This window comes from Frankliniella occidentalis, unplaced genomic scaffold (assembly GCF_000697945.3).
Source record: "Frankliniella occidentalis isolate FOCC.00 unplaced genomic scaffold, Focc_3.1 Scaffold56, whole genome shotgun sequence".
NCBI lineage: Eukaryota > Metazoa > Arthropoda > Insecta > Thysanoptera > Thripidae > Frankliniella > Frankliniella occidentalis.
Genome location: NW_026267186.1, coordinates 1,159,153 through 1,185,133, shown reverse-complemented (window position 1 = coordinate 1,185,133; position 25,981 = coordinate 1,159,153). Strand labels below are relative to the sequence as shown.

Sequence of the window (25,981 nt, the reverse complement as noted above, 5' to 3'; positions counted from 1 at the left end):
CTTATGATCCCTGAAAGAAAAAATTTGGTAAGAATGTTTTTTTGAGACTATGGTTATGAGAATGGCATCAGACATACTTTATTTTTTCTTCTTCCGTCAGATCGTGTTGATTCCGATGAAGTGTGGTCGGATTGGTCAGAGTGGTCAGCCTGCTCTGCAGAATGTGGAGGTGGTTTCCAAACCCGAAGTCGTACCTGTGAGGGTAATTCAGAAGATTGTGAGGGCTCCCCTAAAATGTCACGACCCTGTAATATGCATCGTTGTAAAGGTAACTTTCTCGCCATTTACAATTCAATAATTTGAACTATTAAGGTGGATTTTAAGATCTTGAATTATTCTTACGTTTATTCTTTCTTTTGTGACTGTAGGAGAGTGGTCATGTTGGAGTGAGTGGTCAGCCTGCTCAGTGTCGTGTGGCAGTGGAATGCGGCAAAGGACTCGGCATTGTCTGAGCATGTCCAACAAGGAGACTCTCGGAGTTAATTGTGATGGACCAGCACTAAGTCAGGAGCCATGTGAATCACCAAGTTGTGAATGTAAGTTTTGTGCTAGATGTGGCAAATGTCGCATGTATGTTTAGGATTTTTCCCTTCAATTCTGCTTGCTCTATAATGTTGATGATTTTTTGTGTTTGTTTTTAATTTAGCCTTGGTTGGTTGGAGTTCCTGGACTGTGTGGTCTGAATGTGATGAAAATGGTGACCAGCACAGACGACGTTCTTGTGAGACTCCCGGCCCTAGCTCCTGTCAGGGACATGATTTTGAGACCAGAATGTGTGTAGGTGGAATTCATAATGGTAAGTCTCTAATATTTCTCCAACCTTGCTTTTCTGATTATTACTTTTCATTCTGATGCTAGTTCTAACTCAATTTGATTTTTCAGGCATTGATATACTTCCAGCTCAAGCTTTGGACTCAAGTAGTGTAGGAAACATATCAGTTTTGGCTGTCCTCGGCTGCTGCTTCGCCGGATTTGTTCTGGGATTGGCATGTGCTGCAGCCGTTTGGTATTACCATAAACGCAAGCGTATACCACCCATACCCAGTAGCCCCTGCTATATGTCAACGAAGCAGAATCCATATGTCACAGTGCCTCTTAAAGAATCAATAAGTCAAAAACCCAAACGAACTGCATCCTTTTCATCAGCAACAAGTAATGGTTCACACAAGCCCATAGTCAATTGTAACTCCTTGAATCATCCAACACCAAAGCTATTTTCTAAGCCAGCTGATTATGACACAGCAACAATCAAACGCAACAGTCATTCCCTCAACGGAAATGTCCGACCTGATCTTGAACAAGAAAAGTTCTATTGATTAATACACATTGATACATTAAAGTTTGACTTTGTGTAAATGTGGAAAAGCAGATATACAATTGCAAATTGCAGTGATGGTGTTTCTGTTATGGAAGAAGTGAATTGATCTTAAAGGGATGGGCTTTCAAAAGGCTATCCAATAGCTGTACTAATTATTTGATGTTGTCTGTGTGATTTTTTTTCCAATTATTGTGATACTTGTGGCACATTGGCCATTTATTTCAGTTTATGTGCCTTAGGGGATATCAATAGAATGTTGTTTTTTTTTATAAAAATTAAAAAAAGCAACAACAATTAACGTCATTCACATGTGTGAGTTCGTTTTGTTTTGTTTTTGTTTATACAAATATATTACCCTTGCTCAAACTTGCGTTTGATGTGATGCTACTCTGTGGGAATCGGCAACACTTTCAACTTTCTAGTCATCCTTGTAAATATTCATAATTGTTAGATGATGACTTTATTTAACTTGGCATCTATGCAGAGTTACTTACATTTTGTTTTATATAAATGAATTTGTATCCAACCAACTTGTAAAGCTTGTTTGAATGCTGAATTTTTTGATGATTTTAATGATTTGTATGTATTAGACTATTAGAAGATCAAGAGTCAAATTTAATTTTAATTAACAATTGACTGTGACACATATGTGCCAAGGTCCAGTATACGCCATAGTAAGATGTCTAAAATGTAGGTGAAATGTGTATAAATTGTTAACTGACAAGATATTTTACATTTGTTATGTTTTTGTAAATAGTCACTTGACTCTAGGAATTGCGCAATTTTCACACTTTTCCTTTGTTCACATTTCAAATTGTTTGTTAAATCAGTTTTTCATGCTTTTATAAATTGTAGCAAGCCTCAGTCCTGTTGATAATTATCTTAGGTTTACTTAATGTTTCAGGAAGTAACAGTCATTTTAATTTGATTTTCAGTTGCTGAGTAAGTACAAAACATTAGACTTTATGTTACTTCCATAATAATGTGATATTGATATTATTATTAATTTTATTTGTTGCTGACTTAGGGTTTTTAGAGGCACTTTAGCTCTCTAAGTTGATTGAACTCTCCAGTTAAATATACTGGTAACTCTCAGTTCTTTAATTCCACTTTGTTCTTTCCATTGCCAGTTTATGTAACCAAGACAGAAAATAAATAAGTTTTGTTTTATAATTTTAAAAAAAGATGTAGTACAGTAGCTTTAAAGAATTCCTATTCTTTGATGGATGTGTTTTTGTCACCAATTTTTAACTGACCCATCCGAGATTTGCTGAGCTACTTGCCCACAATTGTTTAGTTCATAACTTTGTTATTTTGTACTTAATGTAATTAATTTGTATTTATTGGTAGACATTATTGTTCCTTTCCATGCTCATATTGAGTGTGTGTAATAATGTAAATGTATAGTTGTCCCTCTGTAGTGTATATTTTATTTTTCAATTCTAATAAACCTTGTAGAAAATTTAGCCCTCTGTCTCAATTAATGAATCTCCCTCCTAACCTGGAAGGACCCAAACACGTCAGTTGTGGGTGTTCTTCTAGACCCACAACTTTGGGCAGAAATGGTAACTGTGTCAAGTGTTTTCGATCTGGCGGGTATGACCCAGAATTTTAGCCCGACTCCATCTAAAACAGCTGTGGGCTGATATTGTGGGCGGACATAATGACACGCTAAAAATCAGACCTGAAAGTTTGCGGAGGACAACTGCCCATGGCAGTGACAGCAGAGGAGTAGATTTGATTCAATACACAGATCATTATCAAAACACATCTAGCCAGAATATTTATTTTGATTAGAGAGAGATGGTAAAGTAAGCAGTTACTTTTTAAAGCAAATAAATACACAGAAAACTTTTAATTGAACATGATAATCTTACACTCAAATAACATTTTCACAAGCATTCCTACTTAAACAGGTCCCTCATAACCACAGGGTACTGCACAGAGAAGTCCAGACACCTTATAAATATATTACCTATCAAACTCAATCACAGCTTCTAGTACCCCAAAATGTAACCAGATAAAAGCTGATTTTAGTGCCTGATGTGCAGCTGAGTTTAAAGATTCAGCTTCATCACAATCATAACAATCCATCAAGAGGATATCGGTATAATACATAAACAATAGATGTGACTAAAAACTGCATTCAACTTATAATGAAGGGGTATTAGAGAATAGAATACAAACATCCTAGGACGAGAAAACATCAACAAAGATGTTCAGTCACGATTTACGTTGCTATATAAAACAATTCAGACCTGTCCACAGATGACAAGGCCATCCTGTAATAAGCCATGCCAGGTCAGAGAAACGTAATACTTCTATTGAGAGATACATAGTTTGAATCATGTCAGATAGCAAGAACAGTTTTCGTATGCACAAGGCATTCCCCCCATGAAAGTTGGAAGCAGTGCTTAGTTCAAAAACCTAGTTGACAGCAGCTCTATGGGTAATATTTTGACTTAGATCAAACGCTTATAGAGTCTACCTCACTCAATACAACAAGTTCTCAACACTTAGCAAACTGTGCAAATAAATTTAACAGTAACATGAAACAATATTCTATGTACACATTTTAAATGAGCTATTTCATGAAGTTGGACTTCGAATTGAATTGCAGCTCAAATATATAAATTTTGAATGCATTGAAAATGATCATCGCTATATGGTAAAAATGAACCAACAAATCACTGGCGGTTAACAAAGAGAGCAAAATCCATTCTCACAAATATTTGAACTTTTAAAAAATCTCAAACATTACTTGTGTAAAGAGGACTTTGAGCTCATTTGACCCAGAACTAATGAAATTGATTTATTGTGACCAGTGGGGAGTGCGATCAATAATGCTGATGCCAATTGTATCAATAACTCTTGTTAGTGATAAAGGCGCTCAAAGCTATTTCTTACAAGTACATAGGTAAGTCTTCTAGAGACAAATTGAAGGATGACATGTATAGGATGATGGGGATTCAATAAGGTATAGTAACTAAACTTACTTGGCGTTTTTTCATGCCCTAATTACAACTAAGTATGTATTAATTAGCCAGTGTTCACAATCAACCTATCCTCTGTCTGCACATGCAATTTTTACATAAACATCTTTCTTTAGATACACAAATCAATCATCTAAATTTATCTAGAAATGAACCAAATCAGAAAAAAAGAAAGTGAATATGAGACATCACAGCTCAAAATGTCAGATACATACATAAATGAGATAAGTGCAAACACAAAGTTTCAATTCAAAATGACAGCAAGGAAGGCACATGAAAAACCTGTACCAAAAAAACAAAACTAAGGACTGCTCTTTAAAATAAACCATGACTGATATGGAGGCATGGTACAGGTAGTAGAGTAATCAAATTAATTGGTAAATTGACACAGCAATTATGTTTTTTTCAGTGGATTTTGTTTTGTGAGACTAAAGCCTAAGTCAAATATGTACTTCAGTATTCCTCTCTCCGAAACTACCAGATAGAGGTTGGTACATGACTTTAGCCTAAGCTCCACAAAACTAAAGCAAACTTCTTGGTCAATCCGTAATCAGAGATGTTAAATCGCAAAAACATCAATCAACAAGACTACTGTAAATAAGTACAAAAAAAAATTACTTAGTCAAGAAAGTATGCAATGTGCATACTTTATTACAGGAGTATCATTTCAAATCAATAGATAGTTCATTAGCAATCCTAGCTCCAGAATGAGAAGCAGTAATACAAGAAAGGTTGTATATGATGCTCCAGAATGCTTCAAAAGTGTATGATCTCATGGGAAAGTGGCTAGCTAACGTACCCTTTCAAGAGTCAAAAAACTGATTGAATATAGGTAATAATAGATAATACATAATTAAAAGTTCTCTTTATATATTTATATACCAATTTACAGACATCTAACAAGTAATCAAAAGATAAAATTTACCTAAAACAAAATTTAAAATACAGTTTTAAACACCTTTGCCACTTAATTTGGTGACCGACAAAACTATCATAACATTTCCAAAACAGGAATAAATACCTTTATAACACAGGAACTGAACATTCAAGACATTTACTACAAAATCTGGCATGAATAACTCAAGTCAAATAGCATAATGGCAATTTCATTGCGGAGAAACAAGACAGTTCAAAAGGGACACTAAGTTTAGAATGAAGTAAAAAAGGGATTTGTAAAGACCATTAAGAAATAAAATGTGTACAAAACTACTGGTATATGGTCAAACTATAACCAGAAAGTAGAGAATGGGGTTAAATAAAATCAAAAATCAAAGTAGGTACAAATAATTGCCAGATTAAAGAAAGAAAATATCATGGACTCTCAGTCTGAAATCCAGTCAAAAGATACCAAGTTTCTTATTTGTGTCCATAAGGTTGCTGAAGTAAAATTTAGAGAGATTTGACTGACATGCTCTTCCATACTACAAGAAAACAAACACCATAGGGAGCAACAAAACTGCAGGGATCTGACCACTGAGCTCAAGATTAATGTTTACATGGGTGGAGTATCAACATAGGTAATGAAAAACAAGCAAGTAAAGTTAATAATGCCATGGACAGATAAAAGGAACTTGTGCATCTCTGACTGAAGAAATGTATGAGTTTTAACACAATAGTTGCAGCAAAACGGTGTAAATGAAGAGATCTACATGACTTCCAGGGGGAAACCAACGCTCAGGTAACAGCATGCTCCTCACCACTTACACTAATCCTTGGATGCTTAAAGACTGGGGTTTTCAAACTTATTTCCTCTTGTCATATAAATATCGTCATACGAAGAGTTCTGCTCTAGCTCCATAACTTGGTGCTTCTTTAAGACCAACATGGCATAGAATTTCTGAGCAGCCTGTAACACGAAAAAAATGGTGAGCCACAAATAATACGTAACAACCAAATCTTACAGGAAAAACATGAAGAGACTTTACCTGTTTTCGATTATTTCTGTAGGTCAATTCTGACAAATATACACCCACTCCTTCTTCTTTCAGGGCCATCTTGGATTTGATCACAGAGAACAAATGAGCAGCTCGTTTGTTGGTGACTCTTTCCTCAAACTGCTCGTATGTTTCATCACCCTGTTGCTCATCCGGCTGGTAAAGTAAAAACAAATTTCATTTGTTAAAACATTTGTTAAAAAAAAGGACAAGTAAAGTAGAATATAGAATATAGCACAAGTTTCTTTCTTTTTTTTTTCAATCTGACACTTGCTTCATGTAGCTTTGTGAAAATAGATAAAATTGTCTTACCGCGCCAGCTGAGTGAGGGAATTCATAGTCATCATTGTTCCAAGGTGTGTTAGGGCCACGCTCAGATACAGCTCCAGGTGTCATGGCAGGCAAATGATGGTCAGAATGGCTGTCATAGCCCATGTTAGCCATAAGCTGGTTGTCCTGCAGGCAAATGAATAGGGGTTAGGAACACACAATTATGTAAAAAACCATAAATCTTCACAGATATGCGAGTTCTGGCAAGTTACTAACCTGGTGGTCATAGCCAACATTCTCCATCATGGCTTGTTGTTCTGCTGTCAATTCTGGTTGGTGTGGGGGTACGGGTGTTACGGGTGCCTGAATTCCAAGTGATTGTTCATGTTGACTCAGCAGCATATTCATCTGAAATTACAAACATAATTTTAAAATAAATAAAATGAAATGTACATAAAAATGAAAGTCTGCAATATATGAAGAGACAAACCTGATCAATAGGTAGTTCGGGTATTTCATGGTCCAAGTTGGGAGCAGGTGTGTTAGGATCCATGAATGGAGGAGGTACTGAACTATTGGGATCAAGGTATGGCGTACTGACAGAATTGTGGTCTATGTATGATGGTGCCATTGAAAGTGGGCCACCTGGTGTCTGCGGATCTATATAAGAAGGAGCCACCGAGAGTGGACCGCCTGGTGTTGGGGCATCAATGTACGAGGGTGCCATTGACAGGGGTCCACCAGGAGTCTGGTCCAGTTGTGCCAATGGAGTGGGAGGTTCCATGATAGAGCCACCAAGCATTGATGATTGGGGGGCATGGATAAGGTTCCGTAGTTCATCTTCATCTTCCTCAACAGCTCTTCTCTGCGCTGGGGGCAACTAAAAGTAAGAGAGAAAGTATTTAATAAAAATCAAAACTAAAATAATGCAAAGGCATAAAACTATAGTACTAGAGGGACATACTTCTTCTTGATCCTGCATTTTTCGTTTACGTGTTGCTCTTGTTGTACGGCCAGCTTCAGGCTGAGGGGCAGGTGGAGGAGGGAGTTCATCCATGCCATCAAGAGGCATTGGATCCCTCTCCAAGTCGATGTTTTGTTCTTCAGTTGTTGTTCGGCTTGTAAGATGTCTCTGGTAATTCTGTAAAAAACAAATATTTCAAATTAATAGTGAACTACAATGTAACTAACTTCAGACTAGGACCTGTATTGTGAGAAAGAGAATGAAATTTAAAGAGATTAACAAGGTCCTAATTACCTTGGAAAGAATCCTGGCAGGCAACAGTCGTCCAGGAAGGGCAAAGAGTTTTTCAACACCACCTGTTTCCTTCCAATGCATGAGGCGTTTGGTTGGTGGAGCAAGATCTAGAGTTGTGACAATGTCTGTTGTATCAGACAACTGGGACTTCATTTCCTCCCCAGAAATGTTTTTGGTCTCATCAACAATTAGTTTCCTCTTGCGTTTAGCTTTGGTGAAGCCTGTTGAAAAACTATAGTTTAGCTCCAAAGAACATGAAGAACAAATCAACAACTTAGAGAAAGTGAAAGATTTAAGAATAACTTGCCTTTCAAAGCTGATGCATCTACTGGAGCTAGAGCGAAGCTTTCCTCTTCATTTTGGAGAAGAGTTGTCTGATCTGGCAAACTACTCTCAGCCATGTGGTCTTCAGGTAAGTGGAGACTGATGGAGTTGTCAACCAGGGGTTGGTGCAAAGAAGATTCTAAATTTAAGAAAGCTCCATCTGGTGTAGTTAATGCCTCAGGCATCAGAAGTTGATTGTCAGGATCTAAATTACCAAGACTTGTGCCAGGCCTTGAATCTCCATTAGAACTGAATTGTTAGAGGAAGAATAGAAAATATGAATGAACAAAGAGAACACAAGTAGAATGAAGATATGGGTATTCCACACAACTAAACAAACCTGTCTCGTCCAACAGATGGAGGAGCATCATAGTGATCTCCCATGTCATCATCACTATCAAGATCTCTACCAACAGCTAAATCCTTGTCATGTGCTAGATTGACATTTTGGAGAAGAGATGAAGTGTCCACAGAATTCACGTCTCCCATTGGAGCATCATCAAAAAGACCCCCTTCAAATAATCCCCCGGAAATAATGTCTTGGCCAAGATTGCCACCAAAACCATCATCTCGAATGGGAGCATCCATTTCCAAGGCAGAACGAATAGAGTGATTTCCAACAGCTGCCCGCAGATCTTTATCCTCTACTAAATCCACAGATGGTCCATCAGAGAACAAGAGGTTATGCTGAAAGACAAGACAAATACAAAGGGTAAAACGCTACATTCAGGTTTAACTGTAACCCGTGATATCTTCAACCTAAAACAGAAAAACATTACCTGGTCAAGAGATGGCTCAAGGGAATGTGGACTCCTCATTAAATCTGTATGATCTGCATCAAATGCTCCCATATCTCCAAAACCATCATCATGAGGGACAAGAGTGATATTACCATAGTCCTCACGCATAGTGATTTCCTCTGCTCTTGACTGATTGAGAGTAAACTGAGCTTCGATATCCACATCACTAAAATAATAAGTATACAATTCTGACATATTAGAATTCAGTTCAACAACATAAATCCAGTGAAAACAAATACCATTATTCACTTACTTCAGTTCAGGCATTGCTGAGTCAAAATCATGAAATACTTCTGGGAGTGTGATGGCAGTTACAGCCGCTTCTCGATGTTCTTCAGGTAGGTCCACCATCCCTGGCCGAAAAGCCATTTTAATTTTGACAAAGGCCTCATTACAATCAGCAAGAAGATACTTTGCTTTGCGTGAATAAATGCGAACCACTCCAAGGAGTAAATGACCCGATGTTCGGAGGGCCATTTTGACCTGCCACAAAAACAGACATGAGTAAATGCTGATATGACCAAAATAATCAAATTTAAGTATTTGACATTATTCCCTTGTTTCCAAACCTTTGGTTTAAGGATGCCATCAACAGAAGTTTCAATATTGGTTTCAAAAACATGCGCTTTGGTCAATTTTTTGTCCCAGTGAGCCGCTAACCAAATACGGGCCAGGGGCCCCTTCTTGGCTAACACAAAATGTGCGTAAAACATGGTGCTCTTGATTCAATGAGCCTGTAAGGAAAGTAAGAAAATTTAGACCAATGAGGTACACCAGGAAAATAATAAAAACTAACATTATATTTAACAATGTAATAAATTGTAGTAAACATCAAAACAGAGAGTATTTACACCAACTGTATCATAAAAAGTTCTGCAGATTATATAGTAAGTGATCGTTATGAGGAGAGAGGGGAGGAAAAGCCGACGGTGAAGATTAGACACTAGACTTTACAACATGATATAAACCAAAATAAACCCAACTGTTGTCGTTTGGCGGTTTATTTGGTTAGAGCGAAGCCTGAGAAAGTAGGATCAAATTGGCGGCAAGGCTTTTAGTCTTCTATATTTCCCGGTCAGTCGACTATCAGTTCAGATTTTCTCATAACTTACTGGCAAATTAAAATCTTAATCCAATGGCTTCACGAGAAAAAGGTAAATAGATCTTGAAAAAGAACACGAAAACATTTCACAAATTTTCCTGGTGACAGGAGAGAGGCGACACAGGTCGACACAAATACACAACATCAAGATGGCGCCGACGGCAAAGCGGAGTGGGGCGTTCTATTAACGGCGTTGCCAGATCCGTTAACTGCAGACGAGAAAATTGCAGGTTCATCGAGACCATGTAGTCGAAATTGTCGATATTTTCTTTTTTCTTAAATTCCAAGTTTGATATTTTTCTGTTTTTGTATTGTTAGGAAAGTTGGCAGAACAGTTCGTACATCTAAACTCACGACCAACGCAAAGTTTATGTTGGTATTGCTCGCCTAAATTTTCTCGCACGGGATTGGCTGCAAGTCACGTGGCCACAACAACGAATTCTATTGGCTCTTCGTTTTGTAACGGCTGGTTTTGGCAGTGTTTAAATAATTTGAAGGAATCCACAGTTGGTCGGTGCCGAAGAAGGTCTGCGGGTCGGGTCTGCGGATGCGGATCTTCGGATTTCTTCTGTGATTGAAGCTGTTTTCCATCTGGAACTTGATGCGTTCCTTGTGACCAACCACTTTTATCTCACATTATCACATTGGGAGATCCTGAAGACCCATCATGATGGCTTCGTTCAATATCCATGCGGACCAGGAGAACCGGGTGCCTGAGTTCCGCAAGGGCAAGGAAGTTTCTGCCCCACTGCAACAAAAACGGACCGTTCTGGGAGTGATTAATGCCAATGGACCCCACGGCCGAGGCGCCAAACCCGCGGTGAGTTTGCGAGTATTTGTAAATCCTCTGCATGTTAGTTACCTGAGTCCCGCCCATTTCTCACCGATTAATTAATCCCTTTCGATTCTGTGAATCATCTGTGATTTCTTCAGAAATTTTTTGAGACCGTTATTTTACGTTCGTACGGCGCCTCGCACATTCCGCGGTCTGTTAATAATTTTTTTGGCGCGGCTCGTTGTTGAAGGCTTACGGCTGCCGATCCGCGGTCCGAGCTCTGGTATTGTTGTGCTTTTGTAATCTGAGTGAAAGGGAGTGAAAGTATCGCGACGCTGCATCCTTGCGTGTTTTCCTCTACTGCAGTCTGGAAACTTGGGTTGTTGAACTTTGGTTTTGGGTGCTGTGGCTGTCTACAGAAATGCCTATCCTGACAGAACACGATTGTCATCAGTATTATACCATGATTGAATTTTCTGAACCTTACGTTATATATTGCCTTTCAGGAAAAGAAAGGCTCCTTCAAGATCCATGAGGATGATGGAGAAACATTTCCCGTCCTTCAAGAGCTGAAAGTAAGCCAACCAGTGACAGCTCCTGTGGTTGAACCTAAGGTATAGGTTTTGAAGTCTTTTACGTTCTGCTTTGTCTCAGTTAAAATGCTTATGTTTCGCACACTAACAAGTTATTAAATTTTCAGGTTGCTTCTCAAAAGACGAAGGATGCATCTCCCCTGTCACCAAAACTTGCAGAGCAGTCCAGCCCTCCACCGGAGCCTGAAAATGACGTGTCTATGTCTGAAGTTTATCAGTCTCCCATGCAAGTCGATGTGTCCATTGATTCTTCTCCTAGAACTAGGAGCAAGGCAATTGCCGAGAGAATTCTTTTTGACATGGATGAGTACAGGGATGACATCTATGATTATCTTCTTGAAGCAGAGGTACGCATCAGTTCCATTCAAGATGATTTAGTGTATAAGTTTATTTGCTTATCTTTATTATTTTTATTTATTAGACCAAACACCGATCAAAACCGAATTATATGAGGAGGCAACCTGACATCACATATACCATGAGAACAATCTTAGTTGAGTGGATGGTAGAGGTAGCTGAAGAGTACCGTTTGCAGACTGAAACCTTGTACCTTGCGGTGTCTTATATAGACCGCTTCCTTAGTTTGATGTCTGTGGTTAGAGCCAAGCTCCAGCTTGTTGGTACTGCAGCTATGTTCATTGCAGCGTAAGTGAAAATTTGATTAGTTACATTATTTCTTTAACTACTTGTTTTCATGAGTGTTCTATTTCAGGAAATATGAAGAAATCTATCCACCTGATGTTGGAGAGTTTGTGTACATCACTGATGACACCTACACCAAGCGCCAAGTCCTACGTATGGAACACCTCATCTTGAAAGTTCTTGCCTTTGATATCTCCTCACCAACTCCTCTTGTGTTTATCACCAACTACTGTGTCTCATTTGACTTCTCTGAACGAGTTATGTTCCTTGCCATGGTAAGAATTTTTTATTGGGTTTGTGTTAAGTTCAAGTGGGCTGTTTTGTAAAAACATTTTGTCTGTTTCTTACAGTACCTATGCGAGCTGTCCCTTCTAGAAGGCGACCCTTATCTTCAGTTTTTGCCATCAGTTTTGGCGTCTTCTACTGTAGCGTATGCTCGACACAGTTTGGGAATGGAAGCGTGGCCTGCTGATGTTGCTGACAGCACTGGCTACCAGTTGTCAGCATTAATACCCTGCCTCACTCATTTGAACACAACACACTCTAGGGCTCCTCATATTCCTCAGCAGGCAGTCAGGGAGAAGTACAAGCACAACAGATGGCATGGAGTATCTTTAGTCAGTCACCGCCCCATGGTCTTCAAGGATGATGTATTGGTAGTGGATTAACTTTCAATATTGTTAATGTTAACTGCTATCACTGCCAAAAAGTTACAGGTTTGTTGGAGTCAAAGTATTTTTGTGTTATCTTGGTTATTCTCAATTTTGAGATGCTCCAATTTATTTTTCTAAAGGGCTGGAGCCCTTAACTAATCTTTGAGATTACCTAGTTGTACATTGTTGATGTAATTGACTGTTTCCTTAGGTCTTAGGTTAATCCCATGCATTCTCTTTCAGAGGAATGTAGGTGTTTTCACATTTTGTACAATCTGTATTATAGTGTTTTGTATTAGTTTTAATGTTAAATTATTTCAGTCCATTATGAATGACATTACTGACTATTATAAACTCTCATTTTAATCTGTGATAAAACAGTTAAACACTGTTAATCCAATGAAATCACGTTTCGCCTTATCTCAGAATTTGAATCACCATGTTTCTATATGTGTAATAGCGGTAATTTTTGCTAATTTATTCTTAAGCCTGAACTGAATTATTTCTTCATCCAGTCCCTCCTGTAGTCAGGAGGGAGCAGAAGTAACAGTTTTGATTTATCTTGTTTTCATCTATCAGAAACTTTGATCTTCCTGACATGGGAGTGTTGAGCTCTAGATTAATTTCTAAACTGGTATGGTTTGTAGGAATTCATAATGTTCTTCGTGTGCATTTTATTTGAGTGATTAATTTATGTGCAGCTTAGACTTTGTAAAGTGGTTACCTGTTGCACTCTGTGTTTTTAAAAGTTGAACTCATTTCATGTAATCTTTTAGTTGCTGAACTCTCAGTTTTCTTTCTTAATGAAGCCTTATGTAAATATTTTGTTTTGGCAAATTGAGTTATTTCTTTTCAATTCGTTGTGTATTGTGAAGGAATATGTAACATCACTTAATCTTTGTTCAATTCATTACAGGCTGTGCATGCTTTGTAAGAGCTGATAAGTTTCAATAAATTGACTGTAACCATTGACTGTACATAATTGTTGTGAAATCCCCATTATTTATACCACAAATCTTCTACTCTCAACATTGCTTAACATCCCAACATTTTGACATTTCATTACCATTTACCCCCTTAATAAATTCTTGAAAAAAGTACGAATGCTAAGTGCATTCGCCTAGGCCGCGAAAGGAGACAAAGTGCATCCTGCAGATACAGGATCATTGCGTTTGCACTCGCTGCAGTCCTTCGGATGCAACCTCACGGATCTCTCATGTGAGAGTGACGAGGACAGATGCACCTAGCGGATGCGGCCCCCAGGGCGGGGGTGGCCGCAAAGAACGATGTGAGTGCGGTCTCTTCGTCCTACGTCTTTCTTTTACGTTCAAATTTTAGTTTTTCATTATGAAACATCTGTTTTGCTCTCTCAAACGTGCATGAAAGTGGTAAGACATTGCTTTACTCTAGTATGAATATATGTCAAGTTTGGATCCGTCTGCCTGTTTTGTCTGAGGTTAGGATTCTGAATTCTCTCGAGCTAACTTAAAAGCTTCTGTCTTTTCATTTCTCGTCGTAGAAGTGTTCTGTTAGGTTTTCACGATTTCTTCAATTTTTTTTCTCTTTCTTTTTAAATGTTTCTTTGTAGTGTTTTACGTTTTTTCAAAAATAATACAATTTGGTTACGTCTGTTGCAGGAAAAGTGGAGACCTTCATATGGGAAAAAACATATTGTGGTTTCTCATTGTAGTAACAGTTGTAACTTTATTTGCAATGGCTTGGAGATCACATGGAAAAACTAATATCGAACTTATCAGAAATTTGCGTGGTAAGCTTGGGGCTCATCATTATTGTTTGTAGTTTTTTTTAGGGATTTGTGTTTTTGTTATTACTTTTCCTTGCATCGTTAATCCTTTGTAGCAAATAATATAATTAAAAGTGATGCTGTGGAAAGAGCTATGTTAGCTGTGGATAGAGGAAGATATGCGAAAACCAACCCTTATATGGATGCGCCCCAGGGAATTGGATATGGAGTCACTATCAGTGCACCTCATATGGTGAGTTTTCTAGTTAAATACTTATTACCTGACCCCTGTAATGTCGGTTTTCAATTGCTACTTCAGATTTATGATGTTCCAATGTTTTTGACTGCAGAGGAGTATGGTCTCTTTGTTTTATTTAAATGAACACTGTGTAATGGAACAGCAAAGCCCACTCTAAAAAAAATTATGGGAAAACAATGGAGTGTAAAAAACCTGAGAAAGTAACTTAGTTTTTCTTTCAAAATGGCATCTCTCCATCCCTCAGTTCTGATACATTTCTAAGGTTAATCGAAGTGTCAGCTACACTCAGCTTGCTGAGTCTCGGAACAGACAGCAGAGAAAGTGGAAACACCTAGGATTACCAATTCAGCCTGGTCAATCCTTGGTTTAGCTGCCCACTTACCTCTAACCGCAATACCTGAAAATTTCACAGCATCATCATAATTTGTCTTTATTGTAACTTTTTTTTTTACCTGTCTGTTGCACAGCATGCCTATGCTCTTGAACAACTGAGAGATCATCTAAGTGAAGGCAGCAAGGCCCTGGATGTCGGTTCTGGCTCGGGATATCTAACGGTGTGCATGGCACTGATGGTAGGAGAGTCAGGGCATGTTGTAGGTATAGATCACATCCCTGAGTTGGTAGAATTTTCTCGCCAAAATGTTCTCTCCGACAAACCTGATCTGTTAGAAAGTGGTCGTCTACAGCTCATTGGTAAACTCCTAACTGTCTGCCTGTATCGTTTAATACTTAAGCTGCAATAACATAGTTGTTACATGACTATTCTTCTGTTCTCATTAGCTGGTGATGGAAGACAAGGGTTTCCCTCTAGTGCCCCTTATGATGCCATACATGTAGGTGCTGCAGCTCCTACTGTTCCACAAGCTGTAAGTTTTATCTGTTTTTTTATTTCCTTGTACCAAATAGTTATTAATTAAATTTTTGTCTTTTTTTCCTTCTGTATAGCTGATTCAGCAATTAAAACCCGGTGGACGATTGGTTGTGCCTGTTGGACCAGAAGGAGGAAGTCAGACTCTGGAGCAAATTGACAAGTCCGCAGATGGGTTGATAACTCAGAAGACACTAATGGGAGTAGTGTATGTCCCACTTACTGATAGAAATCACCAATGCCCCCCTAACTCTCACCGATGATTCTGGTTTTTTTAAACAAACGAAAAGAAAATTTAAAAAAAAACTGGTTCCATTACTTAATTGCCATTTTTCATTCTTAAGTCTTTGGGTCAATATTGAAATGGTAACAGCTGTACTCTTCTTCATTCTGTAAACCATCATTTTTGGTGTTCTGTCTGCAAATTTTTGTGTCTATTCTGTGCAGTCCATGTATTTAATTTTTTTAATGTTTTATCTTATCTTCCATTTTTATGTTAATCTAAATTCTTATAGAAAATGACAAATTGTACTATTCTTAGGTATCTGTTTTGTCCTACCCAGGAGAGGGCATCTTAAGCAATTTTTGAAACCTATTTTAAATGACATTAGATGTCAAGATTTATGGAAGGTGGTTTAATTAATTCATACTAGACAATGACAACTTCATAGTTTTTCTGTTTAGTGTATAGAATTCTGTTAATTCCAATGTTAGGCTCACTAGTCTTAATTTTGTTTAAGGGCATGAACTATTTTTTGTCTTCTTGTTATGTGAAGAGAGTTTAGTGCCCAAACTTCTTATCTCTTTAAAAAATCTCAAGATTTAATTGAGTAGCCATTATCCACTCCCTTTTACAACTTGGGTGTATCATTTTGATTAGAAAAGCTTGTCTTGGAGTCAATGTCACTCAGCTAAATAACAGCAGTTGTTTAAAGCTGCGGATTCATATCTCATAGACATTGTGTGCCTTTGCTGGGTGTGCTTATTGTGTTCTTATGAATACAATTTTCCTTGACTTTCAGTTTGTCTCATAAGAAACCTTGTCACACTTGTGACAAGTTAGCTTATGAGGAGGCTACCGAAGTCCTGGAAAAAGTGCAAGCATGCTTGCAGGGTTTTCTTTTGTTTATGTTTATAAGGTGTGAGCCCTTGGTTCCTAATCATATTGGTGTTGTGTAGATGGGTGAGGTATGCTTCTTGTCAGAAGTCAATAATTTCCTATCTAAAAAGTTAAAATAAAAAAAGTTCTAGTTAAAGAGTTAAGATGTTCTTTCTTCTGATTAGCAGTGTGTTTGTGTGCCCTACAGTTTCACAAGTGGCCGGCAGTGGCTTACTCATATTTATTGTGCTTTGTCAATGGTTCAAACCCAGAGGACATGTGTGATGCAATTATTTACTTACTGTACAGTATGTAGAATTTTTTTGTTTAAGAAGAAAATGTTTGAAATCAGGTTTCTAATGTCTTTGCTTCCCTTGTGGGTTTGTGCCATTGTATGTCTGTGATTTTGTATGCATTATTTTGCTTGTATGGCTAACTTTGCCTGTACCATATTGATGAGGATTGTGAGAGTGACCTGGAACAATTATTTTGTTGATGTGGTTTGGTTTTGGTCTATATCCCATCATTTAAACTTTTAGATCAATGCACATTCTTCCAGAGCATGCCAAACAGAATGTAATTTGAATTCAGCTCTGGTTGTGTAGGTTACACCTTGTGTCTGTGATGTCTGCGAGACATATGCACCATGCTTAGAACTGTAGTCAAGTCTTAAATTGATATAACAGCCCACCCCAACATTTCCAAGTTGGGCCAAATTTATGTGCTGTATTTGAGATTATTTTGTAATTGTGTGAGTGATCAGTCAACCTGCTGTAATTTTATTTGTTATGATCCAAAACTGTGGTAATGTTGACTTATTTGACCTTGAACTAGATATGAAAATTGCAAGTTGTAAGTACTTTATTGTAAACAAGAGCTCATACTTTGAGTGTCTTTTGTGGCAAATTCTCTGGTCTTTGCTTCCTAATCCCTCTTGTTCTCTAAAAACATATTGTACAGAAATATATCAACTTTAAAAAACATCTATATGAGTTTTGGTCAAAGGCTCACTTCTTTCATGTAACTTCTCTGTTAACTACTAAAAATAAATTTTAAAATTATATTAACAGCATAGTACTTTTCACAATGTTCCTTTTTGAATAGTTAGTAAATAAGGGTGATCTTGTAGGAAAAGTACACTAATATCACAGTAAAAACAATGTCTCATTTTTTGAGGAAGAAGGGAAAACTTTGAGGAACTCCCATGATTGAGGAAGAGTCCTCTGATCTCGCCTCGGATTTTGAGAAATCTTCTGAAAAAATGAGGAAGAATCCCACATTTGGGAGGAGACATCCTCAAAATCTGTGGAGTTTTTGTCAAACCAGAGGAGTTCCTCAAAGTTTTCCCTTTACCCTAAAAAAATGAGACATTGTTTTTACCGTGATCAAGGCTCTGCATTAGCTTGGCAGTAATTTTTTCAGCTACCAATTATTACATAAAACTCAAATTGGATCATTATTAGTATGAACATAAGAAACTCAAGCAGTAAACACTTATTTCAATATCTGAAAAGTTAAAATTGCTTGCATACCATAAATATATAAATATTTTTATGTATTAAACATGGCTCTAGTTCAGCTGTTGTGAATAAGTTATAAAATATTTTCTTTACAGGGTAAAAATAGAAAAAAGAACCTAAGCTGGTTACCTTCAGGGAAATGAGAAAGTCTTACATCCTGACAAGTCACTTCCATGGTGGTTTCAATTGCAAGGTGTTGCTTACATTAGGCTGCAAAAGAAGAAAATAAACCGGTGAGAGAAAATATCACAGATTAATTTTTTGTTGCACTAATGTGAAATTTACCTTCAGTCCTTGTTGAGGTTCCTCAGGTGTGGAAGTAACAGGGTTTCCTGGGGCTCGGTCTAATAGCTAGCATGGAAAGGCACACAAAAATGAAAAGTATATGTGACAAGAAGCAAATGTCTCTAGATAGAGACAACAAGACTCACCATTTTTATATATCTCCGTAGTTCTTCACTCTCCTCAGCCTGGCCAGGCTGCTGCTGCTGCACTGGGGTTGCATTGCGGTGTGTAATTTGTCCATCTCGGCTGAAAGGTGTCTCATCAACCGATGAACGGCTGCTACACTGACTTTGAGAATTTTTTTGTTGCTGCTGTTGCTGAACCAGCATCCACGCTGTATCCTTTACTTTCTCATTCCACGCCTGACTGCTTTTGTCAGCTTTAATGGCAGAGGCATCAGGCTGTCCATTCTACAAAAGTAATAAAAAACAGTGAAATTATGAATGCTAAGAGCTAGGTAGCCGTTAGAATAATTATCTCTATACTCACACTGTCATTAGGACTGCTGCTTAAAATATTTAAAGCTTCCCGCCACTGATTTTCCATAACTCCATGCAAACGCTCTGCTAATGATGAGCTGCGCTTCTCATAAGCTGCAAGACGTTTCTCTTGATCTTGAATCTGACGAGATGCTTTAGCAAGTTGAAGTTGCATGAGTCTCAGCTCTTCTGAATGTTTTTGTTCAAGAAGTGATACTTCAACTTTGTGTCTGTTAGGAAAGACAATTTTTACAATATTTGACCAAAAGGCACACACAGGTGAAGAGGGTGGTGGTATTTGACAACAGTTGGTAACGATGTAAACTATACTTTTCAGTAACATGCTGAAGTTGTCGTGCAGCAAGTTGAGCCACACTTCGCTCTCGAGATTCTAGTTCCCTCTGAAGAGTTGCCTCAGCTGTATCTAACTGACCTTGAAATTCCTTAAGTTTATCCCTCACAACACGCTCTAGTTGAGCTTGGTAAAATTCATGCAGCTCTGTTTTCATCATTTCTATTTGTTCTGAGGTCTTTTTTAGTTCAGATTGTAAGTTTCTCTGGAAATGGAAGGGGTAAATTATTCGTCATCCTTAATGATGAGGTCAAGTGAGAAAACAGGGAAGAGGGTTACACACCTCACGTTTCTTAACTTCTTCCAGCTCTGAACGCATTTTGTCACGAGTGTTTTGTTGTGTATCTAATCGAGCTTTTTCCTCTTTTAGTCTGGTTTGTAAGGCTGATTTCTCCTCCTCTAAAATAGCAATGTCAGCCTCATGTGATGAGAGTGATTTAGTTGCCGCATCCATAGCTGATTGCAGCTCAACAAGTTTGGTGTGATCCTTCATAATAAGAAAAAAATTGAAAAAAAAGAAATTAGAAAAGTTTTGAGGCCAAATCGCATTTAGTAATACAAAATGCTGTTCTTAAAAACCAGGTCGAGATCAATTATACAATAATTAGTTTTTGAAAAATATATTAGTTACAGTTAGTAAGTCAGTGAAACATTCACCTCATTATACTTAGCCCGAAGAGCCTCTTCTCTTTGCTGCACTTCAGTGCAAGTTATGGTAGCTGTGGCAAGCCGGCGTTCAAGTTCTTGGGCCTTGCTGGCTAACTGTTCCATTTGTGAGGAATGGAAACGTTCCGCATTTACACTTTGTTCCTTGTAGCCATGTGCTAGATCAAGGGCTTTAGATAGCTCAGTCTCATAACGCTCGATTTTCTGTTAGTATGATAAGCATAGCCAAGCAAATTTCAAACTAATTAGGCAAAGCAAAAGCAGCATCTTGTTTTCCAAGTAAGGGTCAAAGTTTTCATGCTACATCCACACAATGGTCACAGTTTCTCAGCATACCTCTTTCATTTGTTTCAGCTGATTTTCACTGCCCAATTTCTGATCCTGCAATTGCTTGGTCAACAAATGACGTTGATCTTCAACAGTTCGCCAATGATTTGCAAGACTGTTCCATGCGCTTTGTAGTTTTGCTATTGCAGCATCTTTATCAGAATCTACCTGAAGTGCTACTGCCAGTTTTTGTTGGGACTCCAAAAGTTTTGTTTGCAGAGCTTGAACTAGGTGCTCACAATGCTAGAAAAAAAAGGGGGGGGGGATAAAGACTTACTAACTCTCGAAAATTCACGAATACAAGAATATTAGAGGAACAGTGAGAGAAAAGGACAAACCTGGCGACGGCAACGCTCTTCCTCATATTTTTGTAGCAATTTGGTATCACCAACACTTTTGATTACTGGTTTTTCTCCATCACTCCACAGCTCAGCCAAACTCAACAAGGGTTTTGGAGGTCTGTGGAAATGTAAAAGGAGCAATGATGATTACTATTACATGAACCAAAGACTTATTTACAATATCAGTTCTGTCAAACTCCACTTCAATGGCAATATTTTCAGCATACACCTTACTTACCCTGAATCTTCCTTATGCTCAACTGTAACATGAAAAATATGATTATTAAATTAGACACAAAAAATGGGTGTGCCTTACACAGGCATTAAATGTGAACTTCAGCTTACCAATGGCAGGTGGGACAATATCTCTCTTGTTCCTGACGCCACCAGTTTGATCTGCACCAGATGAGAAAGAATCTAGTGATGTTGCAGTTTCACGTTCTCCTAGGTCATCTATAGAAGTTTTTTGCCTTGCAGGAAAATCAAGATCTAATTTTCTTCGTGAAGCAAAAACTTTGGGTGATTGCTTAGGTAGGGGGCTTCCTTCAGACTGATGAGCTACTTCAAATTGAACTGCAGCCTCCCTGACTGGCTCTCGATCAGAAGGCCTTGGTTCTTTCAATGTGCTCCCTCCAGAAGACCATGCTTCTCTTACACCATAGCCCAAGTCAGGGATGGATTCTATATTATCACCAAGTCTATACTGCTTTCTGGTAGTGACTACAGGCTCATAAACTGGCTGTTTGTAGCTTTCATTTTTCTGGTTTCTATCTTTTCTTTCAGTTTCCAGAAATTTATCAACGTCCTTCCACTGATCTCTTACTCCAAAACCAAGATCGGGTATGGAGCCAATGTCATCTCCTGGCTTCTTGACGATTCTACGCACTTCTGGAGCATCATGAGTACTGAGTCTTGCCTCAATATTTTTCTGTTCTGCTTCTACCTCTTTCAGTAAGCGATCAACTTCATCAAGTTGAAGCCGAGCCACACCATCAGCTGTATCTCTTTTATTTGGAGAGGGAGGTAACCCCCCTGCAACAAGCTCCTTTTCTTTATACCCTCGTGATGCAATAGCATCTCTCTTAAGGCCATCTAAGAACAGATCAACCTCAGACAGAAGTTCTTTCTCTTTGAGTTTTTCTCTCCCAATATTTTCTAAGCTTGAATCTGATAAATTTCTATTGCTTCTAGAGGTTACCTTGGAAGGACTGATATGATTTCGTCCCCAGGTTCTTGAGGGGGATGCAGACTGTGCTAAGGAGCGATAACTACTACTACTGGGTGTTGGAGGCAAAGAGTTGAAACGTGCCACTCTTCTGGATGGACTAGTATTTAAACTAGAGTTCGATCCCAGATACCTCGAAGAAGGATTCATTTCAGTATTCATGAAGTTTGAGCTACAAGACGAGTTGAGAGAACTTGCAGAATCATTCAACTTCAGTGAAGATGGGTCCTTCCTTTCAATTTGGGCAACTCGGTTCTCAAGTTCGTTCACATGAGATATTAGATCATTGACCACAGTGCGCTCAACCACACTATCAATATTACTGACTGATTCGTCATCTGAGGAATTGACGAGAAAGAAGTCGGGAGGTATCAAGAGGAGGATTTCAGTATCATCACTGTCACTCATCACTGCATCTGAAATATATGTGTTATAATTAGGTTAATTAAAAGACATTGATCAGGAAAAATAATGAACCAAGCAAAGGTGTTCAGACAATTTTGAGGGGTGAACATACAACAGGAAGAGACGGCATTAGCTAGATGATAGAAACAAACTGAACCACTTGGAATTTCATGCACTTACCACAGTTTTCAGCGGTCTCGAGACGCCATTATCAAAAGTTTAAAACTTGCCGTGACAGCGACATTTCTAATTAAATGGTTTCGGAGTTAAAGGAAAGCGAATTTGTGGCAGGTGTTTCTGGTCATGCCAATGTCAAACGCCCCCACATGAATGAGAGAGAGAGAGAAGAGTCATGTTGGCGCACTAAGGCTGTCCTTCTACGGCAGCATGTACCAAAGCAAGTATTCCAAAATGACAACGTTCTGTAAAATAATGGCTTATTTCATTTCATTTCACGCAAGTAACCAAAGTGACATGTAAACAGTCGGTATCGGTTTCCGGAGAAATAAACAAACAGTTACAAAAATAGTAAACAACTCTGACGGAATGATGCAACATCAACATAACTGTTTGATACTTAAAAGCTCAGGTCGCTTGATTAATATTGGATGTTTTTGAGGAGAAATGCAACACATTCTTGAATTCAAGTGATTTATTTAGGAAACAAGCTACAACTAGTGCGAGAAACTGGTAAACTCACACCATGTTTTTCACGTGGTGAGGTTGGCAATAGAATGTTTCGATTGCTATCGAGACGTTGACAAGAGCGCAGATTTCAAAAGCAGTCGCGTATTCTACCTCGCAATGCAATAAGACTCTACAACCACAGTTGTTTTTACCTTACATCCCCCGTATATCATGGTTTACATACTCATTACTTACTCCAACTGACTGCCTCTGGCCTCTGGCCCCCTTTTTTCAGCATTCCAAATCATTTTTTGTTAAAAAAAAAGTCAAGTTATAAACACGTAAAAAAAAAAAGGCAAGTTATAAACATTTTTACAAACTGTTTTTAGAACATTAAAGACATTTCAGGTCCTTAAAATTAAAATCGAATTTTGTATTATGTCCCCCCCCCCCCTTCTTTCTTTTCCCCCGTAACAGTGTGGGTGTTTTCGCACGCATACGAACAACGGCGCAGTATGCGTAGCGGGTCGTGAGGCGGGGGTGGGAGCTGCCCCCCCCCCCCCCCTGTGCCGGGGACCCGTTGCAAACGACGTCGCGGTGGCGTTTAGCGACCCGCCGGCGCCGGCTCATGCACAACGACCGTCGTTCATTTCCCGCGGCGACTGACTGGGCGCGTAAGTGGAGTAGTACCACCGGCACCGTGAGGCCGCAGTGTGCCGACAGAAAATGAAAATGACTTTCACTGTGTTAACGTCAGCTCGGTGTCGCTTGGGCGGGGCGGCGGGGCGGGGCCCCCACCTGCACCTGCAGCGGTCCCACGGCGCCGCGGGGCGGGCGCGGGGACTCCGCCGCCGGCTCCGAGCAGAACCCTACGCCCCGCGCCTCGCACGCGATGGGGTAACGAAGTCTCGCAATCCATTTTCTGAATGTGGGTGGGTTTGTCTGGGCTCCTGCTCCCACCCGCGCCGCCGCCAGGCTAGCCGCCAGGCCCTCTGGGGCGCGCGCGGGGTCCCCTTCCTCTCCCCCCATGGCCTATGGTAACGTGCAGCGCGGGTGGCGGCGGCGGGGAGTGGGGTGCGTAGCGCGGCGCCCCGGCGGCCGGCGGCGCTCTGGAGGAGTGGTTCAAGGGCGGCGCTGGCGGCGCCCTGCTCCCGGAGGAGGACAAGGAGGGGGGTAGTTCCGACGGGGACCCCCGGCGCCCGGCCGCGGCGGCCTGAGAGTCTATATAGGGGGCCGGCGGGCCGCGCCGAGGGCTAGTCCTCCAGGAGAACACGGCCGTCAAGATGCGGACCGGAGCGCACAAGGTAGTGACCCACCGCGGTGAAGCAGTTGTAGTGAGTGACGAGTAGTAACAGTGTGTCAGTGCAGTGATAGTGTGTGATAGTGACGACCGCGTCGTGGAAGATGCCGCCCGGCCCGTGCCGCCCATCATTGGCCGCGCCATGCCTCCGGCCTGTTGCACGTTAGCGTGTTGGCCCGTGCGAAGGCCCACCTAAACTTGTTGGATCTGCGCGCGGAGGGTGGTGGATCTGCGGAGGGTGGTGGATCTGAGGGGGGGATGGTGATTTTGCGGGGTGATGGTTGATCCGCGGGTGACTGCGGTGGATCTGCGTGCACGCGTTATGGATCTGCGTGTGTCCATCACACCCCGCCCCGCCCCACGCGCCACCCACGCCGTGGACGGACACTCGCATCGACCGGTGGTGCGATCAGGGTTGATAACTCCGATGGTAACACGTAAAAAACGGTGGTGGTGTGCACGACGACGACCATGTGGGCCGTTGTGGGGGGGGGGGTCTCGTGTAAGGCTAGGGGTAGATAGAAAGAAAATAAAAACAGAACCGTGCCCGTGTATCCACTCTATTAGCACATGAGTGAGGTTTGAGTCCTGTCGCGGGATGACATCGGATCGGTTGATCTAAAAAGCCGTGCACTTTGCGACGGCATTGACGCCGCTCTGGCATCGACACGACCTTATCTACGGGGTTGGAAGGGTGCGGGAGCCACACGCACGCTCTCCTGGTCTGGTGGTGGGGGGATAGAGTGCTCCACGAAATCGCGAAAGGGAAGGAAAAAAAATCGCCAAGAATTTCTGAGTCGAATTCTCAGTACTCATTACTTCCGTTTTGAGGAGGGCGATTGAATAATGTTCTCAGAATGCTTCCACCCCCACCCCCTCACCGTATTTTCATCGATTTAGAACGCGGTATAGAAGGCGCAGTCCGCCGCGAGCTCACAGGCGTGAGCACTCCAGTTTCGGAAGGACCCCTTCCCATCATATCTCGCGATCGGTTTCGGAGCAGACTGTCGGCGGTCAGAGTGTCCGTCCGTCCGTGCCGCTGAATTAGTGATTGCGCAGGTCGGAGCAGCCTATCGCCCCGTGTGCCTGTCCGGCCAGGGGCGGCCGCGGACTCGTGGCAGGCTGTCGGGTCCGGGGTTGGGTCCGGGCCAGCAGCAGGGTCGGCTCGCCCGCACCGCCGCCGCAGTCTGACAGGTGTGCCTGGCCACTCGGCACTCCTACTCCTGCACGAGTGCGCGGGGCCGGGGTGGGCTATGCGAGTGCCCGTCCTGATTCTGCTCGTCCGGGCCCCCGTCCCGCGCAGGCGGGTGCTAATCCGTCTCGTGTCTCATTCCGAAAGGGGTAGGCCATCAGTAGAGCCGAGCCAGGCTGACGGCTGATATGTGCAGTGCAGCAGCGGCCGGGCTGTCCACTTCCAGCAGCGGTAGCACTCCTATCTCTGCGTGGAGGCGAGGACGACCGCTAGCTACCCCCCGGCGGCGGCCCCATTCCGTCACTCCCCTTGCTTGTCAGTACATGGGAGGCGCGCGTGTCTGACCAACGACCAACGCGAAGTCGTCTCGAGATAGCTCCACTGCTGGTTGGTTTTGATTTTCACCAAACGCGGTACCTGCTTCTTAAAACTCTAAACTTAGACGTGAGATTATTTGCAAAACATTGTTAACAGTGTGATGTGGTGGGAACACCGGATGTAACGTGGATTACGGATTACTTATGTTGGCCAGCCATTTACTGCCGGCTGACTGTTTTGGGCTGTCGGGAGTATGGGGATGGTTGCGTGACTTTGCCCCCATGCTCCGCTCAGCCCATCCCGCCCTGCCCC

At 40.7% G+C, this 25,981-nt stretch overlaps 6 protein-coding genes across 10 annotated transcripts in view; 4 read left to right on the top strand and 2 right to left on the bottom strand.

Moving 5' to 3' along the window:
* LOC113202583 (semaphorin-5A) overlaps positions 1-2,784 on the top strand; it is a 77,049-nt gene extending 74,265 nt beyond the window's left edge. The window contains exons 7-10 of the mRNA XM_026416881.2: positions 101-268; positions 369-536; positions 647-796; positions 883-2,784. Coding sequence (XP_026272666.1) covers positions 101-268; positions 369-536; positions 647-796; positions 883-1,316 — 920 coding nt within the window. The 3' untranslated portion in view covers positions 1,317-2,784. The remainder of the gene's footprint in view (positions 1-100; positions 269-368; positions 537-646; positions 797-882) is intronic.
* Positions 2,785-3,075: 291 nt separating this feature from the next.
* LOC113202573 (double-strand-break repair protein rad21 homolog) lies at positions 3,076-10,178 on the bottom strand. Of its 2 annotated transcripts, none has more exons than XM_026416862.2 (13): positions 10,010-10,178; positions 9,467-9,631; positions 9,151-9,380; positions 8,877-9,063; positions 8,438-8,784; positions 8,081-8,346; positions 7,774-7,994; positions 7,480-7,656; positions 7,006-7,395; positions 6,792-6,923; positions 6,558-6,701; positions 6,237-6,401; positions 3,076-6,157 (listed from the first exon to the last, which is right to left on the bottom strand). In XM_026416862.2, the coding sequence occupies exons 2-13, from the start codon at positions 9,608-9,610 to the stop codon at positions 6,032-6,034; spliced, it is 2,529 nt and encodes an 842-aa protein (XP_026272647.1). In that variant the 5' UTR covers positions 9,611-9,631; positions 10,010-10,178; the 3' UTR covers positions 3,076-6,031. The 2 variants fall into 2 exon arrangements, with proteins under 2 accessions (XP_026272647.1, XP_052123588.1); XM_052267628.1 differs by lacking the exon at positions 10,010-10,178 and adding an exon at positions 9,749-9,766.
* Positions 10,179-10,478: 300 nt separating this feature from the next.
* On the top strand, positions 10,479-13,644 carry LOC113202599 (G2/mitotic-specific cyclin-A). The gene is made up of 6 exons (XM_026416902.2): positions 10,479-10,819; positions 11,281-11,388; positions 11,475-11,714; positions 11,789-12,012; positions 12,080-12,284; positions 12,360-13,644. The coding sequence occupies exons 1-6, from the start codon at positions 10,667-10,669 to the stop codon at positions 12,675-12,677; spliced, it is 1,248 nt and encodes a 415-aa protein (XP_026272687.1). The 5' UTR covers positions 10,479-10,666; the 3' UTR covers positions 12,678-13,644.
* Positions 13,645-13,828: 184 nt separating this feature from the next.
* Positions 13,829-17,699, top strand: LOC113202600 (protein-L-isoaspartate(D-aspartate) O-methyltransferase). Of its 3 annotated transcripts, none has more exons than XM_026416903.2 (6): positions 13,829-13,950; positions 14,300-14,430; positions 14,523-14,659; positions 15,133-15,358; positions 15,446-15,531; positions 15,611-17,699. In XM_026416903.2, the coding sequence occupies exons 1-6, from the start codon at positions 13,913-13,915 to the stop codon at positions 15,794-15,796; spliced, it is 804 nt and encodes a 267-aa protein (XP_026272688.1). In that variant the 5' UTR covers positions 13,829-13,912; the 3' UTR covers positions 15,797-17,699. The 3 variants fall into 3 exon arrangements, with proteins under 3 accessions (XP_026272688.1, XP_026272689.1, XP_026272690.1); XM_026416904.2 differs by having other exon boundaries at positions 13,882-14,050; XM_026416905.2 differs by lacking the exon at positions 13,829-13,950 and adding an exon at positions 14,096-14,118.
* Positions 15,820-22,767, bottom strand: LOC113202598 (centrobin). Of its 2 annotated transcripts, XM_026416899.2 has the most exons (12): positions 22,413-22,766; positions 20,948-22,243; positions 20,841-20,862; positions 20,600-20,720; positions 20,271-20,504; positions 19,926-20,138; positions 19,552-19,755; positions 19,247-19,473; positions 18,927-19,146; positions 18,584-18,847; positions 18,438-18,503; positions 15,820-18,362 (listed from the first exon to the last, which is right to left on the bottom strand). In XM_026416899.2, the coding sequence occupies exons 2-12, from the start codon at positions 22,233-22,235 to the stop codon at positions 18,318-18,320; spliced, it is 2,904 nt and encodes a 967-aa protein (XP_026272684.1). In that variant the 5' UTR covers positions 22,236-22,243; positions 22,413-22,766; the 3' UTR covers positions 15,820-18,317. The 2 variants fall into 2 exon arrangements, with proteins under 2 accessions (XP_026272684.1, XP_026272685.1); XM_026416900.2 differs by lacking the exon at positions 19,926-20,138 and having other exon boundaries at positions 22,413-22,767.
* Positions 22,768-24,098: 1,331 nt separating this feature from the next.
* LOC113202586 (mastermind-like domain-containing protein 1) overlaps positions 24,099-25,981 on the top strand; it is a 14,115-nt gene continuing 12,232 nt past the window's right edge. The window contains exon 1 of the mRNA XM_026416885.2: positions 24,099-24,163. Coding sequence (XP_026272670.2) covers positions 24,143-24,163 — 21 coding nt within the window. The 5' untranslated portion in view covers positions 24,099-24,142. The remainder of the gene's footprint in view (positions 24,164-25,981) is intronic.

What these genes read in the sequence shown, in the direction of transcription:
- LOC113202573 (XM_026416862.2), bottom strand. Translation starts at nt 9,610, where the DNA reads ATGTTTTACGCACATTTTGTGTTAGCCAAGAAGGGGCCCCTGGCCCGT. An exon ending in AGATGCATCAGCTTTGAAAG is followed by an intron (nt 7,995 to 8,080) that starts GCAAGTTATTCT and finishes GTTTTTCAACAG; the next exon opens with GCTTCACCAAAGCTAAACGC. An exon ending in TCCCTCACTCAGCTGGCGCG is followed by an intron (nt 6,402 to 6,557) that starts GTAAGACAATTT and finishes TTACTTTACCAG; the next exon opens with CCGGATGAGCAACAGGGTGA.
- LOC113202599 (XM_026416902.2), top strand. Translation starts at nt 10,667, where the DNA reads ATGATGGCTTCGTTCAATATCCATGCGGACCAGGAGAACCGGGTGCCT. An exon ending in GCCGAGGCGCCAAACCCGCG is followed by an intron (nt 10,820 to 11,280) that starts GTGAGTTTGCGA and finishes ATTGCCTTTCAG; the next exon opens with GAAAAGAAAGGCTCCTTCAA. An exon ending in GAGTTATGTTCCTTGCCATG is followed by an intron (nt 12,285 to 12,359) that starts GTAAGAATTTTT and finishes TGTTTCTTACAG; the next exon opens with TACCTATGCGAGCTGTCCCT.
- LOC113202600 (XM_026416903.2), top strand. Translation starts at nt 13,913, where the DNA reads ATGCGGCCCCCAGGGCGGGGGTGGCCGCAAAGAACGAT. An exon ending in ACTTATCAGAAATTTGCGTG is followed by an intron (nt 14,431 to 14,522) that starts GTAAGCTTGGGG and finishes AATCCTTTGTAG; the next exon opens with CAAATAATATAATTAAAAGT. An exon ending in TGGTCGTCTACAGCTCATTG is followed by an intron (nt 15,359 to 15,445) that starts GTAAACTCCTAA and finishes TGTTCTCATTAG; the next exon opens with CTGGTGATGGAAGACAAGGG.
- LOC113202598 (XM_026416899.2), bottom strand. Translation starts at nt 22,235, where the DNA reads ATGAGTGACAGTGATGATACTGAAATCCTCCTCTTGATACCTCCCGAC. An exon ending in TACGGAGATATATAAAAATG is followed by an intron (nt 18,504 to 18,583) that starts GTGAGTCTTGTT and finishes TTTCCATGCTAG; the next exon opens with CTATTAGACCGAGCCCCAGG. An exon ending in AACCTCAACAAGGACTGAAG is followed by an intron (nt 18,363 to 18,437) that starts GTAAATTTCACA and finishes CTTCTTTTGCAG; the next exon opens with CCTAATGTAAGCAACACCTT.